Raw genomic sequence first — 26,177 nt, 5'->3', positions numbered from 1 at the left:
GTGTTGCTATTTGCAACAAATAGTTGTGTTAAAAAATATCTTCCCCAATTAACATGCTTGGAAGGAACATCTCACAGCAAATGGCAACTATGCAGCAACTTCAGGAGAATAAAAAGATGTATTTCTTCCAATACTTTCTCAATTTCATATTACATGGAAAGAAAGCTCTCATTCCTGTTTTTATATGATCATTCCTTCTACAATCAGAAAGAGAAATTTAGAAGTACACGGTGTATCATTATGGATTAGAGGCATACAAGCTCTTCTTGTCCAGCTAAAATAGGCAGAGGAATTTGCAACATTACTGTACTTAAACAGCAAGATAAGACTAAAAGAGGAAGGGTATAATCCATTAACGGAGCAGCGGTCTGAGATTCTATTTTTAGCTTACCCTAAAAGCAGAGCTGGAAATGGTTTCATTACTGAGTCACCTATCAGTAACTCAAAATAGAGGATATACTGTCTTAGAGCTCAATTTTTAAAATCAGTTTATAGCATTGTCTTATCCAGCTATACAGAATTACCCACCACCACTCCCACCCCCTCAAACCACACAACCCCAACAACTAGAAGTAAACCAATGTATGTCCTTTGTGATTTTTGACTAGTGAACTGAATATACAAAACTAGATCTGGGCTTACATGTGTTATGAATACAACAGTGTTTCTGTTTAAAATAGTGTTAAGATTTTCAATCTACAACTACATTAAAGCACAGATAAAAAGGGAACACATACATCTCAGGTTCTGTTAGTTTAACCAACAATTCCGAGTTTGCAGTGCGTTAATACAGTGCTATAACTGACAGGTACACGTTTACACACTAGCCAGGCATACTGTAAACAAAGCTCCCTTTCTCAACATTGCAATGACTCATTTCATCTGTATGTCAAACAGAATCAAGACCTCATTTATTTTAATAGAAAGGAAATGTTTCCTATTCCAAGTGGTACATAACAATGCTCATTTCTATTTAATGAACACCATGCAAGCAATCCAAGAAGTCAGGAGCGCATGTCTGCAAACTGCTTTGTAAGCACACCTGTGCTGCCCTACTGGAAGTAATCTGTATATGTGCTCATTCCATTCTGTGTTACTAAACAGTGATAGTAAAGAAGGGAGAGACGCTGTAATTCAATATAAGCCTTGGGAGCCATTATATTCTGATACTTAGGACTTTATCATACATCCAGTACAAGCACTCCTAAATACAGACATTATTTCTTCCTTGTTCAAGTTTTTTCCTCGACATTTGCTCTTGGCATTTTTTTCTAGTATGACTTCAAAACAAAAATAAAAGAGCATTTAATATCAGACTATTTTGTGTCAATCACAACAGCAAGAGGTACAAATTCTCTTGGAAATACAGTGTGCATCAAGATTGGGCTCTGAATGGCTTTACTACCACACACTGTGTATTGCATAAATCCACACTAAACACAACACTGCATACACTTCATTGTACAAGCAAGTGCATCTGTGCATTTGTATATATGCTTCTCCATTCCTTGAAGCTCCTACACTAACTTTAGGCACCTGTGTGCACGAAAAAGAAGCTTTAGAAAATACAGTACTTCAATTAAGAGTGAGTGAAGAGATGTGTTGGGGCTCTCAGAAAATGGTGCTCTGGTGGGATACAAGAAAAGGCTTGAATGAATCACGCTCAATGTCAACGCAAACCACATATGCTTGCAGAGCCTGCAGGGGGCTCTGAAATACATGTGAAGACAGCTGTTATCGCTGGAGTTACCCCTCTAAAAACACCTCTTTATTGCAACAGCTCCAAACAGTGACACAATTTTGTGCCATCTTGAAAGACAGGCCCAGAGTTCGAGAAAGACAGATACTTTCATTAGACAAGAGCAGGAATTCTGTCTCCCTCACATTATGTGATTTAGCTTGGTGGTTGGGGTTTGGGAATCTAAAGCACCTAAGATGTCCTCTGATGGTTTGAGAAACTTCAAAAAATACTACGGTGCTCTGTTCTAAGGCTTCAGTTTGCCCTCCTTCACTAATTGCTCATTGAGCTGGCAAAGCTGCCTTAGAAAGCCATCATTGGGGCCAATCTCTCGCTTCTGCCGGACAGTGCTCAATGCAGACTTGACATCCATATTCTGGCGAAGCATGAGGTAGGCGATGACCAGTGTAGGAGAACGGCTGTAGCCCTCACGGCAATGCACAAACACTTGTCCTGCAAGGAAGACAGGTCATACTTTGGGTTATACTGGAATATATGTTTGAAAAGCAACACGAAATATCTAGGATATAAAGTATAATAATATTAGTCCTTCACCAGCTTGAGAACTGTAAATTCTGAATGCTACAGAAGACATGTAGAACTTGGAAGAAAGGTGCTAACGCTGTTAGTAGCTACACAGTCTGTCATCAAGGATAATGCACAAAAAAAAAGGTTATATCTCAAACATTCACACTGAAGCATATTTGCTACAATATTACAAAAAGTCAAACTGTGTCTGTTTACTACACGTCTCCAATCTTTTGTGGTTTAGAATAAGACTTGCCCCTAAAGATGACTAGTACCAAAGAGCACAAATAAATGATGCAAAGTTTAAAATACACTGAAGACAGAGAAATATACTGTTTGTCATATATTGCATCTCTTCAAAGACATCCAGCCTTTTTACTGCATTGCTGCCAATTCTTATGCTAACTCCACATTGGATTATACCTGGCTACATCTCTGGCTATTTATGAAGACACATTAACACTCAAGTAAATGAAACTGCTGACTGTACAGCAGCAAGAAGCAGAACCATCTAATCGCACCTACACCAATAAAATGCTTCCAGCTAACTCATTAGGGAACTCATTCTACTTATTGTTGGGTTGTACTGGGTTTGCATGGCAAGGTTTTGGTAGTGGGGGGGGGGCTACAGGGGTGGCCTCTGTGAGAAGATGCCAGAAGCTTCCCCCCCTGTCCAACAGAGCCAGTGCCAGCCGGCTCCAAGATGAACCCGCTGCTGACCAAAGCTGAGCCCATCAGTGATGGTAGTAGCACCTCTGTGATAACATATTTAAGAAGGGGAAAAAAACGGGCTGCGCAACAGCAGCTGGGAGAGGGGAGTGAGAATATGTGAGCGAAACAACTCTGTAGACCCCAAGGTCAGTGAAGAAGGAGGGGGAGGAGGTACTCCAGGCACCAGAGCAGAGATTCCCCTGCAGCCCGTGGGGAAGACCATGGTGAGGAAGTCTGCCCCCCTGCAGCCCAGGGAGGTCCACGGTGGAGCAGATATCCACCTGCAGCCCGTGGAGGACCCCACAGCGGAGCAGGTGGATGCCCAAAGGAGGCTGTGACCCCATGGGAAGCACACGCTGCAGCAGGCTCCTGGCAGGACCTGTGGCCCCGTGGAGAGAGGAGTCCATGCTGGAGCAGGTTTGCTGGCAGGACTTGCAACCCTGCGGGGGACCCACACTGGAGCAGTCTGTGCCTGAAGGACTGCAGCGCGAAGAAGAGACCCACGCTGGATCAGTTCATGAAGAACTGCAGCCCATGGGAAGGACTCACGTTGGAGAAGTTTGTGGAGGACTGCCTCCTGTGGGAGGGACCCCACGCTGCAGCAGGGCAAGAGTGAGGAGTCCTCCCCCTGAGGAGGAAGGAGCGGCAGAGACAACGTGGGATGAACTCACCCAAACCCCCATTCCCCGACCCCTGCGCCGCTGGGGGGAGAAGGTGGAGAAAACCAGGAGTGGAGTTGAGCCCAGGAAAAAGGGAGAGGGTGGAGGGAAGGTGTTTTAAGATTTGGTTTTATTTCTCCTTACCCTACTCTGATTTGATTGGTAATAAATTAAATTAATTTCCCCAAGTTGAGTCTGTTTTGCCCATGGCAGTAATTGCTGAGTGATCTCCCTGTCCTTAACTCGACCCATGAGCCTTTCATCATATTCTTCTTCCCCTGTTCAGCTGAGGAGGGGGAGTGATAGAGCAGCTTGGTGGGCACCTGGTGTCCAGCCAAGGTTAACACACCACATAGGTAAATCCTGTAGGTAGGTATCCAATGATAATAAAGCAGGCCACTGGTCTCTTTGAGAAATCTAATGTGGTTTTATTGCTTCTCAGCTGCTTCCTCTTTGACCTGCTTTTCCAGACACAAAAGTTTTCCCCTTCCCAAATGCAGTGGGAGATATGGCCCCAGGCTACTCTCCAGAGTAAATTTTTTTCTGAGACAAGAGATGACCCATACACACACATTTTCATCATAACCACAACGTGCTTTGAACCACAGCAACAGAAAGCCTGTTACCACATTTGCCTTGAGCTGCAGAGGCTTCTCAGCTAAAGGCAGATCTCTAATCAGTAGTGAATTAAAAGCTAAAACAATTAATTCTCAACATTTCTTGAGAGCCCATAGCCATAAATTAGCAAGATTTAGAGATTCTTCATCATATATGTGGAAGAGAATTGACTTCCCCTCTGCAAATGAGCAGAAGCTAAAGGGTTTCTAGCTTTCCACTGTGATAGGCAGTGTCTTAAGGGCTGCCTTCCAGACCTGCCTTCCAGAATTTCATGCAACTACAAGCTCAAATGAAACTGAAGGAAAATGCTACTGCATCCCTCTTCACTGTCCTTACTCTACACTTCAATGTAAAAAAAAAAAAAACCTATCAAATTTTGGTAGCGAGTTAGTCTTAAAACTGGCTCCAGCATCACCCAGCTGCAAAGTTCCTCTTTGTTTACCATAGTACGAAAACAGTGGCAGGCATGGTAGACAACTACTAAGACTGAAAGAATCAGCAAACAGAACTGCTACTGTAAATTCAGATTGACTGCAACTGTTTAGATCAAACTGAGTAGGGACAATCATGGCACAGCTGGCACTGTTAAACTCTTTCCTACTGCAACCTGTTTCAGTGAGTCACAATGCTAACTGGAAGAGCTGCATTTCCATTTTTAGAATTTGTCATACTCCACCAAACTGGAGGTAAAATTTCTTTCCATCTGTCAAAAGCACATCACAGCTCTAGTACCCCTTTTGCCCATTTCAAAGAAAGAACTTCTAGAATTGTGGGAGTTCTCGTTCCTCCTTTTTCATGTTTAGTCATGAAGCAAGAAAGAAATTAAGCATCTGTATAAATAACTGGTATGCTGAAATAGCCAGACAACAACAAACACTGTCTGGCCCACTGCACTATGTCCTAGGATTTCTGCTCTGAGGAAACACACTAGAGAAATGTGGCAATCAACAACATTGCAAATATCATCTCCAGCCTTCCTGTAAACCTAGGGAATAAAGAGGTAATAATCACATAAAATAATTTAATGACTTAAAGTAATAAAAATTGTAAGGCCACAGCCTCTATCATTACTGTACATTTGGGAAAAAACCAACATATAGCAGGTTATGTGAGTACTCTTCAGCAATGCATTACTTGTATCACTTCTGCCTTTAATTTACAATTTGTAGTGTCCTAGAACAACTTCTAGATCCTGAATTTATGTTTTTGACTTTTTTATATCATTTACCACTTCTAAGGAAAAATAAGAACACGTCTTCCCAGAAAGGCACTATTACAGGATGCAGCAGCTGTTTCACTTTTCAAAGTCACCCCTACAGTGACAGAGTTCCATTTGCCATATGCTGGAGAACTACATGTATAGACAGATGATTAAGATATCTTATTGTGTATTCTGGTGTCTTTGATCCAGAGCCTTGATCTGAATGCCTGACTTGGTTGTTCAGCTGATAATCTGAGCAAAGAACCATTTTAAGCAGTAAAATAAATTGCTAAGAAACATGCGTAATGCACAGAAAACATGGTAGAAAGATATTCCAGTTTGCCTTACCATCCTTCTGGGAAAGTGCTTTCTCAATAAAATCAGCTGCCTCCTCAAAATAGCGACTGAGGTTAAATTCTTGTGTATCATTAGCTTTAATGCCATGGTATCTGATGCCTGTGCCTTCATAGAACTCTGCATTAGTGTTCACATGCATGAATGACTTCCCCTCTGCTGCATTCAGAACATGGGTTATCCCCAGACGCTGCAGCCTCATAATGTTCTTGGCTATGAACCTGTATGATAAAAAGTGTCAAGAAAATGAATAGAACTTGGTGAATCATCTCAGTATTTATGATGTCCCCAGAAGGTATTGATAACCAAACCCTTTGATTTTTCTGTTAATAGATGCTAAATATACTGTGCCCAGAAGTGATTTAGCTACAGATTATAAATTCACAGAAATATTTAAAGCCATAGTCACTACTTGTGCATGACAGAACACTACTTTCTTGGCTCACAACCAAGCAGAGTTGACATGAAACAAATGAAACTTAATCTGTTAGACCCTACTATGGCATAAAATTGTAACTCTTTCTGAACATAAAATTCTGACCAAAGTAAGAAAATACTGGAGATACCAGAAAGCCCAGGATAGTCACTTCTAAGATTAACCGTTATCTACACAAGATAATTTAAAAACCAGTTACAAAAAGCCTCTACTGTCAGCTACCAGTGTTGCAGGGCTAGGTAAGCAGTACTTGCTACTCTAGCAGACAGTCCAGACAGACATTTTAGGGGGCAATTTTAACCACTGTGAAACAGCACTGGCTTCTTCTCAGGCCGCAGGAAGACAGAAAGTAACTATGAGTAAATGTTCCTGCATCTCCAAAGGTCTCATCTGAAGACACCTATGAGTTGTAGTCCTCTGCCCCTGTGCTATTCAACATCTTTGAAGTCATGGAAACATCTGGCAAGGCTATCCAAAGGCCAGCAACATAGCAATATAATTCAGTCTTTGCCACTCAGTGTTTTCATCACAAGTATTATAATTTTTAGTGTCTTAGTTGAAATCAGTATCTGAATGGAAAAGAATCCAGATGAGTGATGTTTAAATGCTTAAGAAAGTATTCAGTACTTTCAGGTCAGCTAAGCCCTTTCCAGCTCCTCAGTTCTATCAAATAATTGTAGCAAAACCACTTGCTTCCATCTTTAAGTGGCTAAAAGAGCACCCTACCCTATTAGTGAACAATTGAGCAGGATGATACATAATAATCATGCATTTCAGGCTTGATGATGACAATGAATTAGATCCAGTAATAATGCCATAAGCTCTGATAAAAGCTCCAGGTTGTACAATGACAAACAATCCATCTGCTTAGTAACACAACCGATCATGCACAAATCTCTGCTTGTGCACTGGAATGCAATCTATAGCAAGAGGAGATAACCATTAAATAATATGAGGAGACAGACCATTGACTCCTTTTTGTCATAAACCCACTACTTTTCATTCTGAGTCTGATTATTTCCATATGTCAGTCCCAATATTTGCCTCACTTTCCTGGGAAGAAAAAAACCAAACATATGTTTTAGCACACCATGTGATCTCCTAGTAAAATCTGAGCCCACTGGTCAACTTTAGCAGAATGTGACAGAAGGCTTTAGTTGAAAGATAACTCAGTTCCTGCAGACTTTGTGAAAAGAAGTAGCCTAACCAGACATAAATCCCTTTATTGTTTTTAAAGGCAGCTTTCACTATGTGTCTAACTGGATGTGGAAACAGAAATCTTTCGGAAAATCTCCCTACGGCTCAAGTCATAAATTGCAAATATGAGCAGTCTTAATGTTAAGCTGAGCTCCAGATAAGCATTTGTACAGTATCTTTTTGGACAAGTGTTTAAGAGATGGCAATGTACCTAAGGGTTTTGGTTGGACACTTAACTATTCTAAAAAAGTTAAAATAAATACCCAAATTAGTTGGTTTATATCTGTATGAATCTCTGAGTGCATTCACTCTCAATTTTCACGTAACTCAAGGCTATACATGAACACCTAGATCGTTCCTTTTCTCCTAATGACTGTTTACCCCTTAAACCGTAGTGTAAGCAGATGAATCCTCATGCATGAGTAAAGTGCCTACATTTTCTGCTGTCTGTGCCAAACAACTATGGCAATGAGCCAAATATTTGTAAAGACCTCATTACCCAAACAAATGTTGACAGATTTTCCATCTGGCAGGACATCATCTGTGCCAGGGGACAAGTATCAGTGCCTGGGGAATTCTGCTTGCAACACAAAAGTAAATCCTACACTACAAGGCTATAAGAAAAAGTGTTAATTCAGCTGTGAGTTCTTATGCTTAGTGCAATGAGTATATGGTTTAAGTATATAGTATATAGATCAGTATATATCTGATAGTGGTCAGGATCAATAGGAACTTGTGTCCTGGAATCATGGTTGAATCTGCCGACACAGACTGGCTCCTCTGGAGGCAAACTCATTCCCAGTGAGTGATTTTTGCAGATTTTATAGATGATTTTCTTAACACAGCTAGAGGTGAAAAAGAGAGTATTTGTATGCCATTTTCTTCTCCCTTTCCAAACAGTCCTTGGATCTCTCCCATCCTTAACATTTTGGTCCAGCTGCATCATGTTCAATGTTGAAATGCTAGGTCCTCCAAATAGCAGAGAGATGCTAACATCAGCTTCTTCCATTTCCCTAAGAAAAATCACAGAATCTTGCCTGTTCTCAGTATGGAAGATTGAGAATTCCTCGTCCTGTGAGTAACACTAGTAAGAAGTGTTTCTTTTGAACAGAGGTGAACAATTTTACCAGCCACAAAACACAGGTCTTAGAGAACCATGCATCAGCAATTAAGGGTACATGAGGCTATAAAGTATTGCCATCTGGGATTATAAGCAAATAAACCAAGTCCTTAATGGCAAAAAATGCCAGCACATTAACACATTTTGATTTCCACTGTTATGTTCATGCAAAATTGTTTCATCACCACTTCTTCCCTTACAGTCACTAAATTTAAACTTAATTTTGGGAGAATGCCTTTCAAACTCCTTACAACATGCCTGCACTTCTAGCACATTAAGAACAAAGAATTGCTTCTTGGGTTACCCACACGCATTAAAGCAGACAGAAAACTCACATTGGGCATTCATAACCAGAACCTTTTTACCAAATACAGTTCTGGAGACACGGCTTCAATTGTTACAGGCTTCCAATAGCCTGTGAAAAAAACCACAAACAGATTCCCTTAGCCAGTAGTTTGGAAAGCTAAGCCTGCTAAACACTGGTTTTGACAAGACACAGTTGCTCTGAATAAAACCCCTACCCTCCAGTGTGCTGACTGCTCCATTTTGGTGTCATCTGCAACCCTGATAAAGATGCATTCTGTCCAACTGTCCTGGTCACTGATTAAGATGTTACACTGAAACACATCTTGACTTGTACAGAAATAGAAAATGATTTATACTTCCAGTGAAACACATCTTGACTTGTACAGAAATAGAAAATGATTTGTACTCCCAGTGTATCCTGAATTTTTATTTTGTTATTGCTTGAAAAATATATAATTGTGCTAGTCTGTCACCTATGTGATGATTCTTGTTTTAGTGATATTACATTTTTACTCGTCTTCACAAATCTTGTCTAATCTTCTTGAGAGGTTAGAACTGTCTACTGTAATATGCAAAACCATTATTTTTAAAATATTCTGTTTTATCGTTTTACCTCTGTGTTTTATGTCTTTCATGTATTGCATGGAAGATCCAGTACTTTGGCTCTGCCTGTAACTTGAAGTCATTTGACAGATAAATTGTTATTCTACACTCTGACCCAATTTAATTTCATCCACCTGAATGTCTCTGCATTGTCATTTCTATCTAAAGATGAGTCACTCTTAAGGAGAGACAGCAGCACCCCAGGCAAAATATTCTAAAAGGTTTCCAACTGAAGTTTCTGAATCTCACATGGACGTTCTAATTCTTTCCTGTGAGTTCCTGTTCAAATTCTACTGCTTTTATGCCATGTATTGGGATTCCAATCCCCCCACGTTAAAACTCTACAGATGTGGCTAGTCTGTGAATTCTTATTCTTATAAAACCTCTGCTGTTTGTAGTCGTAACTGTGGCCCTATATTGCAGGAAGGTTTGATCCATCCAAGTCAAAGCAGAGATTTGAATGTCAGATCAAATGACCGTGTTACTTTGTTCTCCTGCTATATTGCCTTGCTGGACTTCCCTGTAGCCCAGTGCAAAGTGCTTCCAACGACTCTTCAGAGATTGAGTAAGGAGATTTTTGCAACAAAGGCCAAAACTGAGATATGAGGTGAGCACCAATCAGATGCACTGGACTGCACCAGGACAGCTTCAAACATGAGATGTATACCAAGCTGTGTGCAGATGCTAGAGCAGACCAAGACAGGCTAATGAACTGCAAATACAGGCCCCAAAGCAAGCTATGGATTATTTCTTGCACACAGTAGTAAAAGCTTTATTGATGCCTTGCACACGGTTGGACTCCCATATGCACAAAGCCTGTGGCTGAGTGCAAAGGAGGTTCATTTCCTCAGCGGTTCGTAGGTGAAGCAGTCAAGTCAGAAAAACAGGTCTCTTTTCAGCCTTACCTTTACACAAGGAGAGTACAAAAGAGGGACATGTAGCTGGAAATGGCATGAGAACAGATCTGCACAGTTTCAAATTCTTTCAGAATGACAACTAATATAGCAAATACTACTTACAATGCAGTATACCACAACCCCACCTGATACAAAAAATCCTCTTAAGAATTAGTATTATTTCCAGTTTGAGAATATCAAAGTTCACCCTGCAGTTATGGAATCTTAATAGACATTCATCCATTCAACTAGACCTCAGCATTATCTTAACACTCTGTGGATGCTTCAAAGATATTATTGCCTACTAAGTCTTGATAAATTAAGTAGGTTGTCTGTTCCCACTGTGAAATAGCTTTTTCAGCCCACAAAATTATTTCTTGCCTCTAGCTGTCCTCCACAATTTTTCAGCATCCTTTTAAAAACACTGACAGTAGAATCGCACATTGTCTGTTAGTTCAACTAACAGTTAAACTGTTCTTATGCTACAAACTGCACTGGTGCTCCAGATATTTTCAGTTGTCAATCATTACATTAAAAGCCCTTCTCAGTGGTAAAGCTTTCCACAAGACAGACATTTTCCATCCTGCAACTTACACATGCATTCTCTGTTCCTAGACAACCTTGCATCTGAATGTATTAAAGTCCATACTGTATAATTAAAATCAATTACTGAACAATGAAAACTACTCTGTAGTAGCCAACTATCTTCAAAGTTATTTTTTAATTATTTACTACACAAATCACCTTGCTGGCTATGACTTCATTTCTTCCAGGTAACTGCTAAAAATATGAAGAAGGTGGCTGTCAGATGTCAGCTTGGCCATTGAGATAATAATTTCAGTCCCATCTCTAGACGTGCATGTCCTGCATCAACAGGCAGTGACAAACATCATTTGGTTTGGCTTAGGAGAAAGTTAATGAAAACCTATGGGTTTGACTTACATTTCTTTAGGAGTTAAAAGCTGCAAATAAGAACAGGGATCCAGTATACTACACATGTATCAAAAAGTCCCCAATTTCACAGAGATGAAGTGTACAAAGGTGGACAAAAAAGGGAAAGAGAATCAGCAGGATATGACAGGATTGGAACAGATAACTGAAATCATAATCCTGGTGCAAAGAATAAACATCATACAACTGAGAAAAGAAGTGCTATTGGTGAACCCTGAACACTTTTCCCCATTTAAGGGCTTTCATCATAGCCATACCTGTATCGCTCTGGCTCCCATCATGTGCATGAATACTTAATTAGAATGAGGTTTTTTAGGGCTTAGAGTGCAGAAACATAAATCTGACCAATCACAGACAGGGGTGGTGACTCCTATTGAAGTCTTGCTTCCTTTAGGTCATTTTGCACATGGTTAAACCAAGATCTATTATGGCTACTTTGCTTGTTCTTCATGTTTCAGCTTATTCCACTCATCTGACACACGGTTATTACACTGGTGTTGTGATCGGGCTTCTACAGATGGTATTGTACATACCCCTCACGGCACCTTGTCGCTCCTCACTCGTCTGTGAGGACAACCACAACTTGTTAGCAAGAGTAGGGAATATCAGCAGAAAAAAAAGCCCAGAGGTGAGACGACTGAGCAGGTGTGTTTCATTCTTAAGCAACTTAACTAGTTTTAACCTTGTTTCAGCTCTGTTTTAGGTTAGATTTGGGACTTCACCAGGGTACTGAACATTTCAGCAGATACCATTTACGAGCTGTGCCTCGTCACTGCCGCCTCAGGCACCAGCAGGAGCCCCGGGCAGCCTGCTGCCAGGCTGCTCGGACCTTGCAGCCCCAGGCCTCCCGGCTGACAGCTCCCCGGAGCTCGAGACCCTCGGGCTGCACACCCGGGGCCGGGCTCCGGAGGGCCGCCCGGGGCCCGCACCGATCCAGCAGATTCCGCCCCGCAGCCTCGCTTCCTCCGGCTCAAACTCCCAGTCAGGCGGCTACCCGGCGAACGCCCTGCGCCTCACCACCCTGCAGCACGGCCTGCCCCCAGCCTCCGCACTCCCGTGCCGAGGGGAACACCGCTCGCAGGCTGACAGACGCGGACCCCCTCCTCCACCGAGCCGCCCGCCTCGGCCTCGGCCCCGGCCCGCCGCACTCACGCGTTCCCCACGTGGATGCGCGGCACCACCTCGTTGCTGTGCGCGCTGGGGAGGCTGTAGCAGCCGCTCCCATTAGCCAGAAGGTCGTTCAGCTCCTCCACCGAGATCCGGTAGTCGGACATGGCCAGGCCCGCGCCGAGCCCCGACGGCCAGCCAGAGGGCCCCTTGGCGCAGCAGCTCGGGCCTGGCCCGCTCCCGCCCCGCCCGGCACCGGCCGCCGCCTGATAGGCGGAGTCGCGTCAGCTGGTTCTGCCGGCGGCGCCCGGCAGGGTCAGGTCTGGAGCAGTGCGCCGTTCTGTCAGGGCTGCGCTGAGCCCCCTCTCCGCTTCGATCGGCCCGGCCCAGCGGCCTCCGCCACGGGCGGCTCCGGACCCGTGCAGCGCGGGGGATGGATGCTGCAGGCCTCACCCTGAAGCTGCTTCTGGTCGGAGACAGCGCCGTGGGGAAGTCCAGGTGCGGGCCGCGCGGGCCGTGCGGGCGGGGTGCTCTCGACACTGGGCTGAGTTCTCGGTTGCTTTCCACACAGCCTCTTGCTAAGGTTCACCGACGGTGCGTTTGAGCCGTGCCTGAAGCCCACCATCGGTGAGTCCGGAATTCGCCCGCCCCCGAGCTGGGGACCTTTTCGCTTGTTTTCGGTTGGGTCCCATCGGCGAGAGGCAGCGGCGGGGAGCCGGGATCGCGGGGCGCCTGGCGGGCGGGCGGGCGCTGTTGCGGGGCGGGGGGGGAACAGCCGGCTGCGAGGGGGGGCGGGCGCGCCCTGGTGGGGATGGGGGGGGGCGTTCGCCAGTTCATTCTGACAAGCCTTCCCTTCTTACGTCTTAGGTGTTGATTTTAAAGTGAAGAAAATGGTCGTAGACGGCCATGCAGTACAGCTCGCAATATGGGTAGGTTTTGTTCTCGACAGGTGTGAAAACTTTAAGAGCTTCTTCTTGTGTTTTTTTTTCCCTCTTTCTTCCCCCCCTCCCCCTTGCTAAAGTCTTCTGCATGTTGAGATTGTGTACTTATGATGCAAATGCACATAGAATGAGTGTCTGTCGTGATCGTACAACAGTAGTTGCAGACAAGGTTCTTTCAAAACACCGGTAAATGCTTCATTGCTTTAGGTTTGGGACTTCCTTCAATTCTAGTAGAGATTTTGACTGCTCTTTCCTGCACTTATACAACTGGGTTTCTCAAACCCTTTGTAAAGTGTTAGACTTGCGAAGATGTGGTCTTACAAGAAAGGCAGGCATTTCATGCCTGTATGACCCAGAAGCACTCCCAGGACAGGCAAGCACTGAAGTTGAGTAAACCGTAGAAAAGCTATGTCCTGGGTGATGAGTAGCATGATTTCCTGTAGGGGCTGTGCAGCGACTCTGTGCGTATACTATACCAGAAACAGTCCAGATGATTTATTGTGGTTAAAATATTGGAAAAAAATATACTTGGTCCTGAACTATTTAAAAGTTGGTTCAGAGTTACTGGAAGACTTGAGCATTTGTCTTGAACTTCCTGATGCTCTATTTCCAGCCCCTGCAAACTGGGAAATCAGATTTGCAGCTGTGTGATAAGGATTATTTATAATATTAAAGCACCACATTTGTTCTCCTAAATGGAATGAAAGGGCCCTAGAAGGAACAGATTTTATGTGTGTGGTCACAGCTATTCAAGAAAGAACATGCCATTACTAAGTAAGTAATTGGGACTATTGGAAAGACAGCACAAATGTGCCTTGGGCTGGTATTAACAGAAGTAATATAAATGCCAAAACTTGAATTATTTTCTTGTTTTCATTCACACTGTGTACAGAATGCAGAGCAAGAGTGATAAAGTCACACTTGCTCTAGCCAGTGAGCATATGTATTGGCTGTATTCTGAAGATGCTGCACACAAAGCAGAAGCTTTGCTGAGAGTAACGAAGATATGTTTGCACTAATAATCACACAGGGGTGTGTCTCCTTGCTGTGAAATCAAAAGCAAGGCCAGAACTTGCACAAGTTGTATAGCTGGATAAGGCACTTTTGCAGCAGTCTGTATCAGGAGAAACTGCTAATTAGGGGGTAAAAACCAGTGTACTTGTATGATGTTGAATAAAAGCTTTAATGCAGGTACCGTGCATCAAGGTCAAAAAGAGGCTTCTGCTTTAGTGTCCATGTGTGCATAGATGCCTAAGAGTACAATCTCTTTAGTAACTGTGACCTGAATTAATATATTGCCAATCTCAGTTTCTTTTTTTTTTTTAACAAAGAAGAAATAAATTACAACATAGCTGTTAGTCTGTCTATTGTAATCTGTACATAACTTTAAATAAATTTTTTTGGTAAAAATTGTATTTGTGTAATTCTTTTGCCTCCTTATGATTTGTTCTGAGGGGTTTTGAATTTCATATTGTGTTTAGGAGCTATTTCAAAGATCTGTGAGAATAAGTGTGACATACTGCAGTAATAATTGAATGAAACTACTGATTTAAAATTTCTTACCTGCTTAGAGTCTTAGCAAACTTGAAGTAGTTCTTTCTAACTGGTTTCTCCTTTCCTGCTGTGGAGGAGCAAAGGGAGATTTTTGGAACCACTACGTCTCCTTTCCTGCAGTGTCTCTCACTGGAAAACCAGTTATTCCTCACCTCGTTCAGTTCACCTGATTGTTAACTGATTAAGCCTAGCTGCTTGGCTTGCAGCAGTTGTCTTTTATGTATTTCTCATGAGTCCCACTGACTTTCTTCTTGTTTCACTCATGTTACAGGTGTCTGTGCTTACCGCTTTAACCTTCAGTCGAGTCCTCTCCATGCTTTTCTACCCCTCTTTATCTGTTTTCTGTTGCTAATGTTTTCTGACTGCTTCCCTCATTCTGTTGTCTTGCAGTTTCACATATACTTACTGGTCAGGAAAAATTTAACTTTATCTTGTGTAGTTTAAAATACCTTTTTTGTTCTAAATATATTTGATTTTGTGTGTGTGGTGTGTGTTGGGTTTTGTTTGTCTTTTTGTTGTTGGTTTTTTTTTCCTCTGTAGGACACAGCAGGACAGGAGCGCTTTAGAACACTGACTCCCAGTTATTACCGAGGAGCTCAAGGGGTTGTTTTAGGTAGGAGGTGTATGGAAGAAAAACATGATTACAAAAAGTGTGGTCTTTATTACTATCTAAATGTGCATGTCTTTACAAAAGGAGGTTGTCTGAGAGAATCAGAGGAACAATTATGTTTTTTACAACATTACTGCATCATTAACTCAAGTGCTGAGTGTGCAAAACCACTGGCAGGAAATAATGCTGCTTCAAAATATTTTAAATAAAAAATACAGAGATGTCACAGCAAGCTGTTGAGTAGATGAATTATTAGCTTTGTAGTTATTACTTTGGTGAGTTTCTGGTAATCAGGCAAATTGGGGTTGTTTGTGTTGGTTCCCCGCCCCCGATGTTTTTACCTTTTTTTCCAGAAACTATTGATGTGATTACTGTTAAGACATGAGGTTTGTAGCACAAGTAATAGGTGGCTAGTCCCTCTCTGCGTGACAACACCAATTAGAAAAAGAAGGGACTCATTCTCGGGGTTTGTGAAGGTTGAGCACCTTGCTGTACAAAATACTCTTTCTGACTATGATGCTGCTTTTTAAACCTTAGTGATTAAGTGAATGCAGTTATGAAGTTACCAGTGACCAAAAGTCACTTTTTACTCAGAATCTGTGTTTTTAGCAGCAGTGCATGCATGTAGTTATACGTTAAATGAGGTGACAAAATACCTATTTTAAAATATTCTCTGTGGCCCAATTCAGAACTAGTAACAGGTATAAGATTTCAACTGGTAAGTCTGATTTCCAATTGCAGATCTATTGCGGAGATGCTTGTGTTCTGTAATCCCTAGTGACTTTTGAGTGAGCACAGCCAGTGAGTTCCAGCTCTGGGAAAAGGATATGGTTGATGCGTATTTGTGTAATTCCCTAATACTGCTTGGGGGGGTGGGGGGGGGGCAGCAGTTAGCTAGTACGGACTAAGTTCTGTCATAATGAAGTAAACATTGTTCAAGACTCTACAGCTGTTAAGCTCCTTTTCCTCTGTTACCAGTGTATGATGTTACAAGAAAAGACACTTTCGCAGGACTAGAGAGCTGGCTGAATGAGCTGGAAATGTATACCAAAAGCAACACTGTGAAGATGTTAGTTGGCAATAAAACCGATAAGGTCAGTTTAGAAATGCATCTTCTTACACTCTTCCACAGATTACTCAGTCATGATAGAGTATAAATGTGAGATAAGTGCTGAAACTAACACATCTGTTGTCTGAGGCGGTGGTATGCTTTGTAACTGAGGAACCTAGGTTGGGCAGGCTCCACTTACTATGTCATTTTAGAAGCAGAGTTAAAGATTTTAATGGAAACTCTCCTGGAGAAATGCAATTGATGAGAGAGATTCTCTTAAGATAGTGAGAGGTTCTGCCTAAAAACTGTTGTATGCCATTGATGTTAACTGCAGTGCAGCAGCACAACTGCTGCTTTCTTTTTGACCAGACTCTGTTTTGGACAGGTGGTGGGGAAGGAGAATTCAGCTCTTCAGATGGCTATAGAGTATGCATCTGTGTGGGTGTGAGGTGCACTGGTTGCTGTACGTTTCTGGAGTGTTTTGACATATCTTAGATGCCTGTTCCATAGTGACATGTTTCACTCTTGCTTTACTACAAGAGGTTTCCAGTGTGGCTATCCTGAACTAGGTTCTCTTCTGCCCGCTTCCAAATCTCAATTTTCAGATCCTTTGATATGCCTTTTCAGCTATTTGACTACTGAAACCTCCTTTCTGGCATATATCTTGCTCCTAGTTGATTCAGAAGATAGCAACACATTCATTTCCTGCTGATTTGATACTGCTACTGTTCAATTTGACCCCCTAACAGCCTGCTTAGCAGTAAGTTGTCTGTAGAGTGGGAAAATCCAATTGCTGATTACTACATGGTTTTATAGACCTCTTTCTTTTCAGCAAAATTTCACTTCTGCAGTGGTTCTTTTACAGGGACTTCCTGAAATGGCAAGTGTAGTTTTTTTTTAGTCATGTTCTTCATTCATCTCTGCAGCCTGATCGTGAAGTAGAGAGAAGAGAAGGACTCCAGTTTGCTAGGAAACGCTCTCTGCTTTTTATAGGTATGTAACACTGTGCCAAAAACTTGTATATTCATATCTTTATTTTGGTATTGCTGAGTGTGAATGAAGCGTACAATTGTATTTCAGGTTGATATGTTGATGTACTTTTTTTTTTTAGTACCGAATTAACATGGGTTCCTTTTGCTGCATTAGTTCATATGCATGGATGTAGGTTTTAACTTTTTTTTTTCACAGATGCTCTGTATTGACTGCAATTGGAAGTACTTTTCTCTGAAAGAGATTTACTTCATATAATGTGTAGGCATGAATTTTATATTCTTTTGAAACTAGCAGGATTTTTTAATTCAGAACTGGGAAGACTGGAATTTTTCTCCTGACTGATGTCAGCGAGGACCTTGGGTAATCTCTTTTTTGTTTCCAAGTTTCTGTTGCAGCTACATAAAAGACAGTATTCTTAGACCAACAATAAAATGTACAGTGTGAAGAGAGAAAGATGGGGAACGAATTGAGGGTTTGTTTTTTGGTTTTTTTTTTGTTTGTTTTTTTGGGTTTTTTTAAAGTTCCTTTTAAGTGAAGCTTCTTGAAAAGATTTTTAGAAGGAACTGGAACAAACTCAGAGGGGAAAACATGTAATTCCCTCTGCAGTCTTTATTTCCCAGCTTAGTTATGGAATAATTATCTTGTAGATTTACTATCACAACCTGAGAACAATTTCTGTTTCTCCATTAGGGAGAGAATGGGGAGCTGTGGAATTTTTTTAGGTGGAAAAATGAGGTGCTTCAGACTGGGATGCATTTCTGTTTATCATTTTCAACTTAGGTGTGCCTTTAAGGGAGAATGGAGAGGAGGTTCACTCATTAAAAAAATTATATCTTCTCTCTGGTCCCAAAAGAACTTCTTACAAAGTGGAATACTCCCTGCAAATAAGATAAAATACTTTCCCCCCCCTTTCTTCCCCCTCCACCAGAGACCAGTGCCAAGACACAAGATGGAGTGCAACATGCCTTCGAGGAACTAGTCATAAAGATGCTGCAGACACCAGGTCTTTGGGATAAAAGCACAGAGAAGTGGGGAGTCCAGCTAATGGAATCTTCAGCACAGCAGGATAAAAGCTTATGTGGTGCATACTGTCCACTTTCTTAAATCTACAGGTGGCTGTTCTGTCTGAATGGAGTGGACCTCTTTTTTTTTTTTTTTTTTTTTTTTTTTTTTTTTTTTTAAAAAAAAGGGGGGCAGGAATTCCAAGCACTAGTCTGTGCCTTGTTTGACCTGCCACCAGTTGTGTAGATCCAAACCTGAAACTGATTAGCAAAATACATTTTTGTTCATTAACAAAATACAGTTTCTCTTTCCCTTATGCACAGCTGATGTCTCCAGATATTTTTCTGGTAACTGTCAGATTTTTCACTATTAAATCATAGTGCTTCTTAGAGTATTGTGCTCTTGCTGCATGGCGTTCAACATGGACTTTTTCTGAAATTGCTGCCTTAGCATAAAATAAGGTAGTACTCCATTTTGGAATATTATTGAAAATCTTCTTTCCCCACAATGGCAAAGGAGTCTTTCAGGCACCCAGGTTTCCTTAAATGTTAATAGTCAGGAGTCGCCCTGAGCAGTGACATTGTTTCCCAATTTCAGATGATTTTAAGCAGTTGAAATTGCTACATGTCCCCAGATAGTAAGTTCAGTTATTACTTAATTTTAGGGTTGTAGTGAAGAGGCGTATCTATTAACATTTGGCAGGGAAAAAAAACGCCGCTTCCTGTGCAGTACACTGCAGGTTACCCCTTGCTGCTCTTAAAATACTTTGTACCGAGGATCAGTGGTGAAATGGAGTCGTCATTTTTGGCTGGTTTACACCGTGGGTCCTTTTTGCAGTTAACAGGGCTTTCTGCAAACCCATGTTCCTGCCCTCATTCAGCAACTGCAGGCCTAAAACTAAGTTTAATGTAAAATGTGCTGGTTATGGAAGACTTTCCACTAGGATGAGTCTGTCTATTGCCAATCTCATTATGAAGTTCTGTCAGGTAACTGCCTCCTTTTACACCCTCCTCCTCCGTACCGCCCCCCCCCCCCCGCCCATTAAACTCACTGCCTTTTCTTGAAAACAAGCTGAGTCATGGAAGATGTTAGCCTAGACTCTGATCTTGGTAGTATTGCTTCTGGAAGACTTCTGATTGGCTGCCTGGAACACTGTAAAAGTATCAACTTTGGGGACTATTAAAAGCATTTAAAAAATAAACTGAAGTGCTTGTAAACAAGTGACAAATCCAAAGACAGTCTTTCATTACAGGACATTGTCAAGTCAGAACAGAAAAATTGCCTTTTTTTTTTTTTTTTTTTTTTTTTTTAAGATGCATGTTTTGATGATTCATTGCTATCAAGTTCATTTATGTTAGTGGGAGTGCCTTCCTGAGTACCACCAGTGATTTGTCATGAGTGCTGCCACAACACAGCTGAAGACAAGGCATATAAACTTCAACCTCACTTTGGAACTGTTCTAGCTTCTCTGCAAAGTTGCTCTTTGTGGAGCTGTCTTCTTCTGTGAAAAGTCCATCTGTATAATTTTTGCTAAAGTGACTGGAATACCCGTACTGGGTTTTTGCATCAGCTTCTGTCTGCCTTGCAATGGATTTTAAGTGGTTGCATAGTTGGAATATCACTCCTGTGTATTTCCTTCTCCTGAAATCAGTCTGAGGGAGATGTCAGATCTTATAGTAGTTTTTAATGTCTTTAGCAGTGGAAACACAGGTGCTTACAGCCAGCTGAAGGACACCTTCTTACACTTTCATCTTGGTTTTGGTCTATAAGATGTCCCTTTTGGAATACTTACTTATATCAGCTTGTGAGAGAATAGAAGAGAAAGCAGTTTCTCTTGGTGTGACTGGTAGTAGCTGGACAGGCATGCTGTAAGCAGATCACAGACAGCATGGTTTGTTAAACTACTGAGCGTCTATCAGCAAAATGTAGGCATGTCACAATCTGAGATTGTTTGGAATGTCCAGGTGTAACGGTGAGCACAGCATGGACACGAGAAATTAAGACTAGGAAGTCAAGTTCAGAAGATGGGAGGCTGTGGCAACTGTAACGAAGCCATAAAACCAGCTGCGAAGGCTAGGAAGGAGGCAATCGTGGGAAGCTAAGAGAGGAATGACTTCTGATCAGCAGGCCATGCAATGGTGCGTTCTTGTGACGGACTGAAAGAGTTCGCGTCTCAAACGCTGTGGCGGCGCGGGCCCTGCAGAGCAACGACGCACCGCCGGGCAGCAGCGGCTCAGCCGGGCCGGGCCATGTTCTGAGACGCTGGGCGGGGCTGCTCACCACATATGGCCAGAGGCCGGGCAAAATTGATTGGAGGAGTGGGCGCACGGGCGCCCGAGGGGACCCTTCGCGACTACCGCCCTCCAACGGCGCCTGCGCACAAGATCAAAAGTGACATAAGCCCTCGAGGGACGTGACTGGCGCGATCGAGGGCGGGAAGTAGACGGCGAGAGGCACACACCTGAGGAGCGGGGTGCGCGCCCCTCACCGGAGGATGTTCGCCATCATCGTGGGACCCAACGGTGGTGAGTCCCCCCTCCCCCCCGGTCTCTTAGACATAAACCATTGGCCAAGTCTGGGACGAGGAGCAGATCCAGCCACCCCCGGGCTCCTCTCTGAGAAGGAGTCTGGAAAGCGAGGGGGTCCACTCCGAACCTCCTGACCCGACGGGAGGGCTCTCCTTATTTTCTTCCCTGAATTGATCCCTAAGTAAGCAAGGGCTGTAGTATGTGTTTGGTGTCGTATCGTTAACACGTGTTACACGGCTTACTGACATAGTTTCATGCCAGTTCTTGTTGTGAGCAAAAAGTTGGGTTCTGTGAGTTGGAGGGTCCCTGGTGTCATTTCACCTTAATGCTGACCTGGGAATCGGCAAACCTGAGTCGTCGTCCTGAGAAATTGGGACGTGACAATACTCTGCTGTTTGTGTAGGTTTTTTTTTTTTAACGGTGATGGGCATGACTTTTGTACAATAAGACTGTCACCAAGGCAGTCACTTCTTTCCTACATTTCCTGGGGTTAAGGAAGAGACTGGAGAGAGGACACTGTGTTCTGTTGCTGTCCTGTTGAATGTGGGCTAAACTGCTTAGCTGGTCTGTGCTGCAGTTGATATCTGCCTTCCTTAGAATGTCTGTCTTTGCATCATACTTCAGTTTGCTGCAAATGCAGTCCTACTGATTGAATGCTTCCTCTGTTGTATTTGGCAGGAGGAAAACACCCAGAACCAAAATCCACCTTGATTGATTTATGAATTTTTTTGTTGTTGTTTAATGTAATAACAATTTTTGAGGGAGGTGAGCTAAATGAATCAGTCTTCCATTCAGTTTTGAATATAGTCAGATCTGAAAGTAGTAATGTAAATACATACACTCGTTCTTACCAGAAACTACAAGCAACATGTCTACAGTTCCAGGTTTGCAAAATGAAATGTAAAATTGAGTGTTTAGGTCCAAGTGAACTATTCGTGTTATGGAATGCTTATATGCAGTAAAAAAGGTATCATCTGATTGTCTGTCTTTGCCTTTCTAAGCTCATATATGAAGGAAAATGAACTATATTACAAATTTGACTGGTGGTATCACTGGAAGTTATCATAGATACTCTTGCTATGACATCAGAAGCTAGTCTTTGACAAGGTGAAAGTCCTGTGACCATGAACAAATAGCTCTGGCAAAGATGGGGACTGTGCAGTATTTAGCCTATACTGTCATAGTTGCTAACAGTGAACTAAGAGCTGTGATAATATAGGTCTTGTTGAGTATTTGATTTGCAAGAACAAGCTAGAATTTGGTATGCGTTTTTAAAATTATTGCACCCCCACACTTCAGTCAAGAATTTTGGTGGTGGGTTTTTTTTTTAACACCAAGATGGGATTTTTTTTTTTTTCAACTGAAAAACTGCTAATAAGCATCTTCAACTATTTAAACTATAAATTGAACAAAAATAAGAGAAATGGGAGCTGCTATCAGCATGAAGCATTTGCAGAGATCCTGTTGGGGAAATTCCAGCCCTCCTTATCACTAGATGTTTTAAAACTGTAGCTAGTTAATATAGAAAGTGAACTTGTTGAATTACTGTATTTTCAAATGAATTTGACTTTTGATGAAGCTTGAGCTAAAATAGATGAAGGAAGATTTTGATCCAGCTTCACGCTTTTGTGAACAGAAAACCCCATAAACAATATTGCTGTTCACTTCCTGTGAGTTGAGGCACAATATGACTAGTTTGGCAGGTAAATAGGAAAATATTGCTGCACAGTGGTTAGGTAGCTCTGAAATGAGAGGACTCCCCTTCCTGTCTCTGCAAGTCTGAAACATTTTTCCTATTTCTATTGCTTCTACAAAGTAGTGCAGATTTGCAGTGCTCTCCCCAACAAAAGCTGTTTCAAGGTTTATTGGGGGATGCTGATAGAGGAAAAGCTGGGTGAAGGGATTTGAGGCTGAATAACTTTGTAAGACTTGTTTTCACTTAAGGCTTCACCCTGCCTTAAGCAAGATCTCATGTGGATAATAGGCCTCCACATGCACAGACCCAGCATTTTAACCTGGGCAAGATTTAGGTAATGGTACCCCTAAGTCTGTGCCATGATAATGCCTCAGGTGGTAATGAAATCTTCAGGTAAATGTAGAGCAGGGGGCTTTTGAGTCACCAAATGAAAGTAGCAATAGCAAGGGTAAGGACAGGAAAAAAAATAAATTGAATGTGTTCCTGCTTTCCTATCTTGTTAGTTTATATGCATATATAAATAGGAGTGCTGGGAGAAGGAGAACAAGGAAGTAGTGACAGAGAACAGCAAGAGAATGTGGTGACTTTGCGTGTGACCAACTGCAGAAAATGAGAAGGTGGTGGGTTTTTAAAATGTATGTATGGTCAATGAATAGGGCAACATAACAACTATGAGAGGCAGCCCAGTAAAGATTCGTATGAGATAATACAAACTTGTTATCTCTTGTACAGGAGGATCAAAAGTGGGCTGGCCAGATTGAAAGAGATAATAAGAAGCTCTTGGAAAGGCTAGCTGAGATACAGCAAAGGACAGGGAGGGTGGGCTGTTGGAATGAACACTTTCAGAGGAGTTAGCTGCTTCCATTTGTTCCAGGGGAGCAGGTATGTGCGCATATGTAGAAAGGAAGGATGTTGCATAATATTAGGGGATGGATCCACAGTTTACAGAAGTAGAACTATAGCTGTCAGCCTTTCATTTCCACTTATAATGTTTCTGAAAAGCTGCAGTTCTCCCCGCCACCCCCCCCCCCCCCCCCCCCCCCCCCCCCAAATTATATCTCCACAGAAGAGCTCCTGTAGAAAGAGTGCTTGGTGAAACATTTCAGCCTCAGAACGGGCCATCTATAATAGAGGGAGCTAAATTAGCACCTACTAGGTGGCAGGACCTTCCTGCCTCATCTCCTGAGGAGTTAAATACCTTTTGAGAGTTAAATGCCTTTTGAGAGTTCTGTTCTGCTATTATTTTTAGAATTCAACTGCATTCTCATCCTCAAGCTCCCTGTATCCCCATCCTTATAGAGTTCTGCCTTCAGTCCATTCTCTATACAAAATTTGTTTCATATGCACACCCTCTGCAACAAACAGTCAGTGAACCACTTTTTGGAGATTTTAACGCTTTTCATTGTGTATAAAATGTGTCTACTGAAACACTTTTATGTTGCATTCTTTCTTCTTCCAGAGCTTCCACTAGTCACTGTCATTTTGTGCAGATTTATGCTGCGTATCATCCTACACCATCCAGACATAGAAATGTTGCTCCTTGCTAGGCTTTGACTGCATCTTTCACTAGCTATTGTCCTGGGTTTTTTTTCTGCCAACCTCAGTTCTCCTCAAGTTTTTTTCCAAACTGCCCTAATGCATGGACTACAACCCCAAACTTGCTTTGTCATTGTGATTTCCCCACACTTGATTAACTTTACAACCAGCCATCCAAGGTGAGCCAGCAAGGTGGTATCTGGTTCTATATTTGCAGATAGATATTTGCACTGAAAGAGCCTACACATGTAGTACACATTACTGAATTGCAGTGTATTATTATTGCCTCCCCTTACCTATTCACAACAGCTGTTCTGTTGCTACTTTCTTTCTGCATACAGTTACACTTTTAGATCTTCACAAGTGAGATCACTTTACCTATTTGGTGGTGCCTGTACTCATGAATGCTGTAAAAGAGTAAAGTTATGTAGGCCTAAGTCTGACTTAAGACAGAACTGTGAAGGGAAAGGATATGACAATGAGCTGCAATAAAGGTAACAGCCCTTAACATGCTGTTATGGAAGTGCTGACTAAAGCCTATGTCTGATTACAGGATTCACTGAAAGGCTCTGTGTGTGTGTGTGTATGGGGGTAGATAACATGTGTTTGTTTGACCATGGGCGTTTGCAACTGTATACATATACATATATGCCTTACAAATAGAATTTTATTAGCCAGAAAATGTGTTTTCAAATGTGTTCATTTTGGTTTATACCTCAAATAGAGGCAAGGAGAACAGGAAAATAATGAACAGCACTGTGGAAAATCAAGGTATTTTGAAGAGGCTTGTTGACTGTAAGCCTACGAACAATCAAAAGAATTCTGAGACTGGTTGGCAGGGATGTACTTTAGTTTTTGTTTTGTATAAATATTGTAACTTCAAACTAAATAAATTGTGTTGGGGTGCTTTTAAAATTATAGCTATTTAGTTAACTGTATATTGAACAAGAAAAAAATTATACCTTAAATCTGAAAGTAATAAGAAAACATTAAGTAATTAGAAAAGGGAGCAAGGGAAGCATTTTGTAGAACAAAATTAAGTTAAAAATTTGAGTTGAAGGGCTGCCTATATGAAAAAAATAATGTGTGGTGTTAGTGCTAATGGCTGCTTTGCTGAAGTTGTGTTTTGTTGCTATTTTATTCTGGTATTCTCAATAAATATTGCCAGTATTTTAGTATAAAGAAAGTGTGCCAATACATTACATTCAAGACTTAAATCTTTCTATTGTCTACTTACATGCATAAGCAAAAATACTAATTTGTTAGGGCACAGCAATAAACCATAATGTTCTGTTTCTTTATAAAAAGATCACCAGAACAAGAACATTGCTTTTACATTGCAGAAGCGGAACCTAATCTCTGTAACAGGCCCAGCCAACTTTTCACTGAAAGTTTAGGAAGCCATTGAATCCTAGGCAGGTTTTTTTGCTATGTCTTTTCAACTTGCTATTTAGGAGCTTGAGAAGCTCACAGGTTTTACTACTTACAATTGTAGCCTTTTTTTCCCCCCATGAGACACAGCATATGATGGGTTGTACAACTGTAAGGGAAAGCATCTTTCTAACTGTCCCCCATATTCCCCTTGCTCCTCCTCAGATTGTCTACAACAAGTTTTTCTATACTATCTGAAAGGGCAAAACAAAGCAGTATTTTAGTGCATTCTTAATACCTCAGATATGAGGTACCTGGAATACCTGGTTGTAAAAGTAGCTGATGATGGACACTTTTTGAACTTACATACTTTGTTTCCCATTCTAGACAAACTAAGATATGTTTATTACAAAAAAAAAAAAAACCCAAAACAAAAAAACAGCTAATCTTTATTGTTTAGAAAAAGGCAA

At 41.8% G+C, this 26,177-nt stretch overlaps 3 protein-coding genes across 5 annotated transcripts; 2 read left to right on the top strand and 1 right to left on the bottom strand.

Annotated features, from left to right (window-relative positions):
- Positions 1 to 889: 889 nt before the first annotated feature.
- DUSP3 (dual specificity phosphatase 3) lies at positions 890 to 12,679 on the bottom strand. Of its 2 annotated transcripts, none has more exons than XM_030023718.2 (3): positions 12,471 to 12,679; positions 5,804 to 6,030; positions 890 to 2,191 (listed from the first exon to the last, which is right to left on the bottom strand). In XM_030023718.2, the coding sequence occupies exons 1-3, from the start codon at positions 12,590 to 12,592 to the stop codon at positions 1,986 to 1,988; spliced, it is 555 nt and encodes a 184-aa protein (XP_029879578.1). In that variant the 5' UTR covers positions 12,593 to 12,679; the 3' UTR covers positions 890 to 1,985. The 2 variants fall into 2 exon arrangements, with proteins under 2 accessions (XP_029879578.1, XP_029879579.1); XM_030023719.2 differs by having other exon boundaries at positions 12,500 to 12,658.
- A 57-nt stretch (positions 12,680 to 12,736) lies between these two features.
- LOC115345235 (ras-related protein Rab-18-B-like) lies at positions 12,737 to 22,082 on the top strand. Of its 2 annotated transcripts, XR_003924767.2 has the most exons (8): positions 12,737 to 12,923; positions 12,997 to 13,052; positions 13,293 to 13,354; positions 15,461 to 15,533; positions 16,509 to 16,624; positions 17,508 to 17,574; positions 18,503 to 21,101; positions 21,783 to 22,082. XR_003924767.2 is itself a non-coding variant. In XM_030023716.2 (7 exons), the coding sequence occupies exons 1-7, from the start codon at positions 12,859 to 12,861 to the stop codon at positions 18,676 to 18,678; spliced, it is 615 nt and encodes a 204-aa protein (XP_029879576.1). In that variant the 5' UTR covers positions 12,737 to 12,858; the 3' UTR covers positions 18,679 to 22,082. The 2 variants fall into 2 exon arrangements, 1 of the variants encoding a protein (XP_029879576.1); XM_030023716.2 differs by having other exon boundaries at positions 18,503 to 22,082.
- CFAP97D1 (CFAP97 domain containing 1) lies at positions 19,521 to 26,166 on the top strand. Its single transcript, XM_041125098.1, has 5 exons — positions 19,521 to 19,562; positions 20,559 to 20,676; positions 23,504 to 23,654; positions 24,678 to 24,699; positions 25,011 to 26,166. Exons 1-5 carry the CDS (start codon positions 19,521 to 19,523, stop codon positions 25,263 to 25,265), a joined length of 588 nt encoding a protein of 195 aa, XP_040981032.1. The 3' UTR covers positions 25,266 to 26,166.
- Positions 26,167 to 26,177: the final 11 nt, after the last annotated feature.

The sequence above is a fragment of the Aquila chrysaetos genome, chromosome 8, assembly GCF_900496995.4.
Source record: "Aquila chrysaetos chrysaetos chromosome 8, bAquChr1.4, whole genome shotgun sequence".
NCBI classification, from domain to species: Eukaryota; Metazoa; Chordata; class Aves; order Accipitriformes; family Accipitridae; genus Aquila; species Aquila chrysaetos.
Note: the sequence above shows the minus strand (reverse complement) of the source record. Positions and strands in the feature narration are given on the sequence as shown.

Coding starts and splice junctions, on each gene's coding strand:
- DUSP3 (XM_030023718.2), bottom strand. CDS start 12,592: ATGTCCGACTACCGGATCTCGGTGGAGGAGCTGAACGACCTTCTGGCT. Junction 6,031..12,470: donor CGCATCCACGTGGGGAACGC/GTGAGTGCGGCG, acceptor TTTATCATACAG/GTTCATAGCCAAGAACATTA. Junction 2,192..5,803: donor AGCACTTTCCCAGAAGGATG/GTAAGGCAAACT, acceptor TCTTCCTTGCAG/GACAAGTGTTTGTGCATTGC.
- LOC115345235 (XM_030023716.2), top strand. CDS start 12,859: ATGGATGCTGCAGGCCTCACCCTGAAGCTGCTTCTGGTCGGAGACAGC. Junction 13,053..13,292: donor GTGCCTGAAGCCCACCATCG/GTGAGTCCGGAA, acceptor CTTACGTCTTAG/GTGTTGATTTTAAAGTGAAG. Junction 13,355..15,460: donor CAGTACAGCTCGCAATATGG/GTAGGTTTTGTT, acceptor TTTCCTCTGTAG/GACACAGCAGGACAGGAGCG.
- CFAP97D1 (XM_041125098.1), top strand. CDS start 19,521: ATGAGTCTGTCTATTGCCAATCTCATTATGAAGTTCTGTCAG. Junction 23,655..24,677: donor GAACACTTTCAGAGGAGTTA/GCTGCTTCCATT, acceptor TTCTGCATACAG/TTACACTTTTAGATCTTCAC. Junction 24,700..25,010: donor ACACTTTTAGATCTTCACAA/GTGAGATCACTT, acceptor GAATTTTATTAG/CCAGAAAATGTGTTTTCAAA.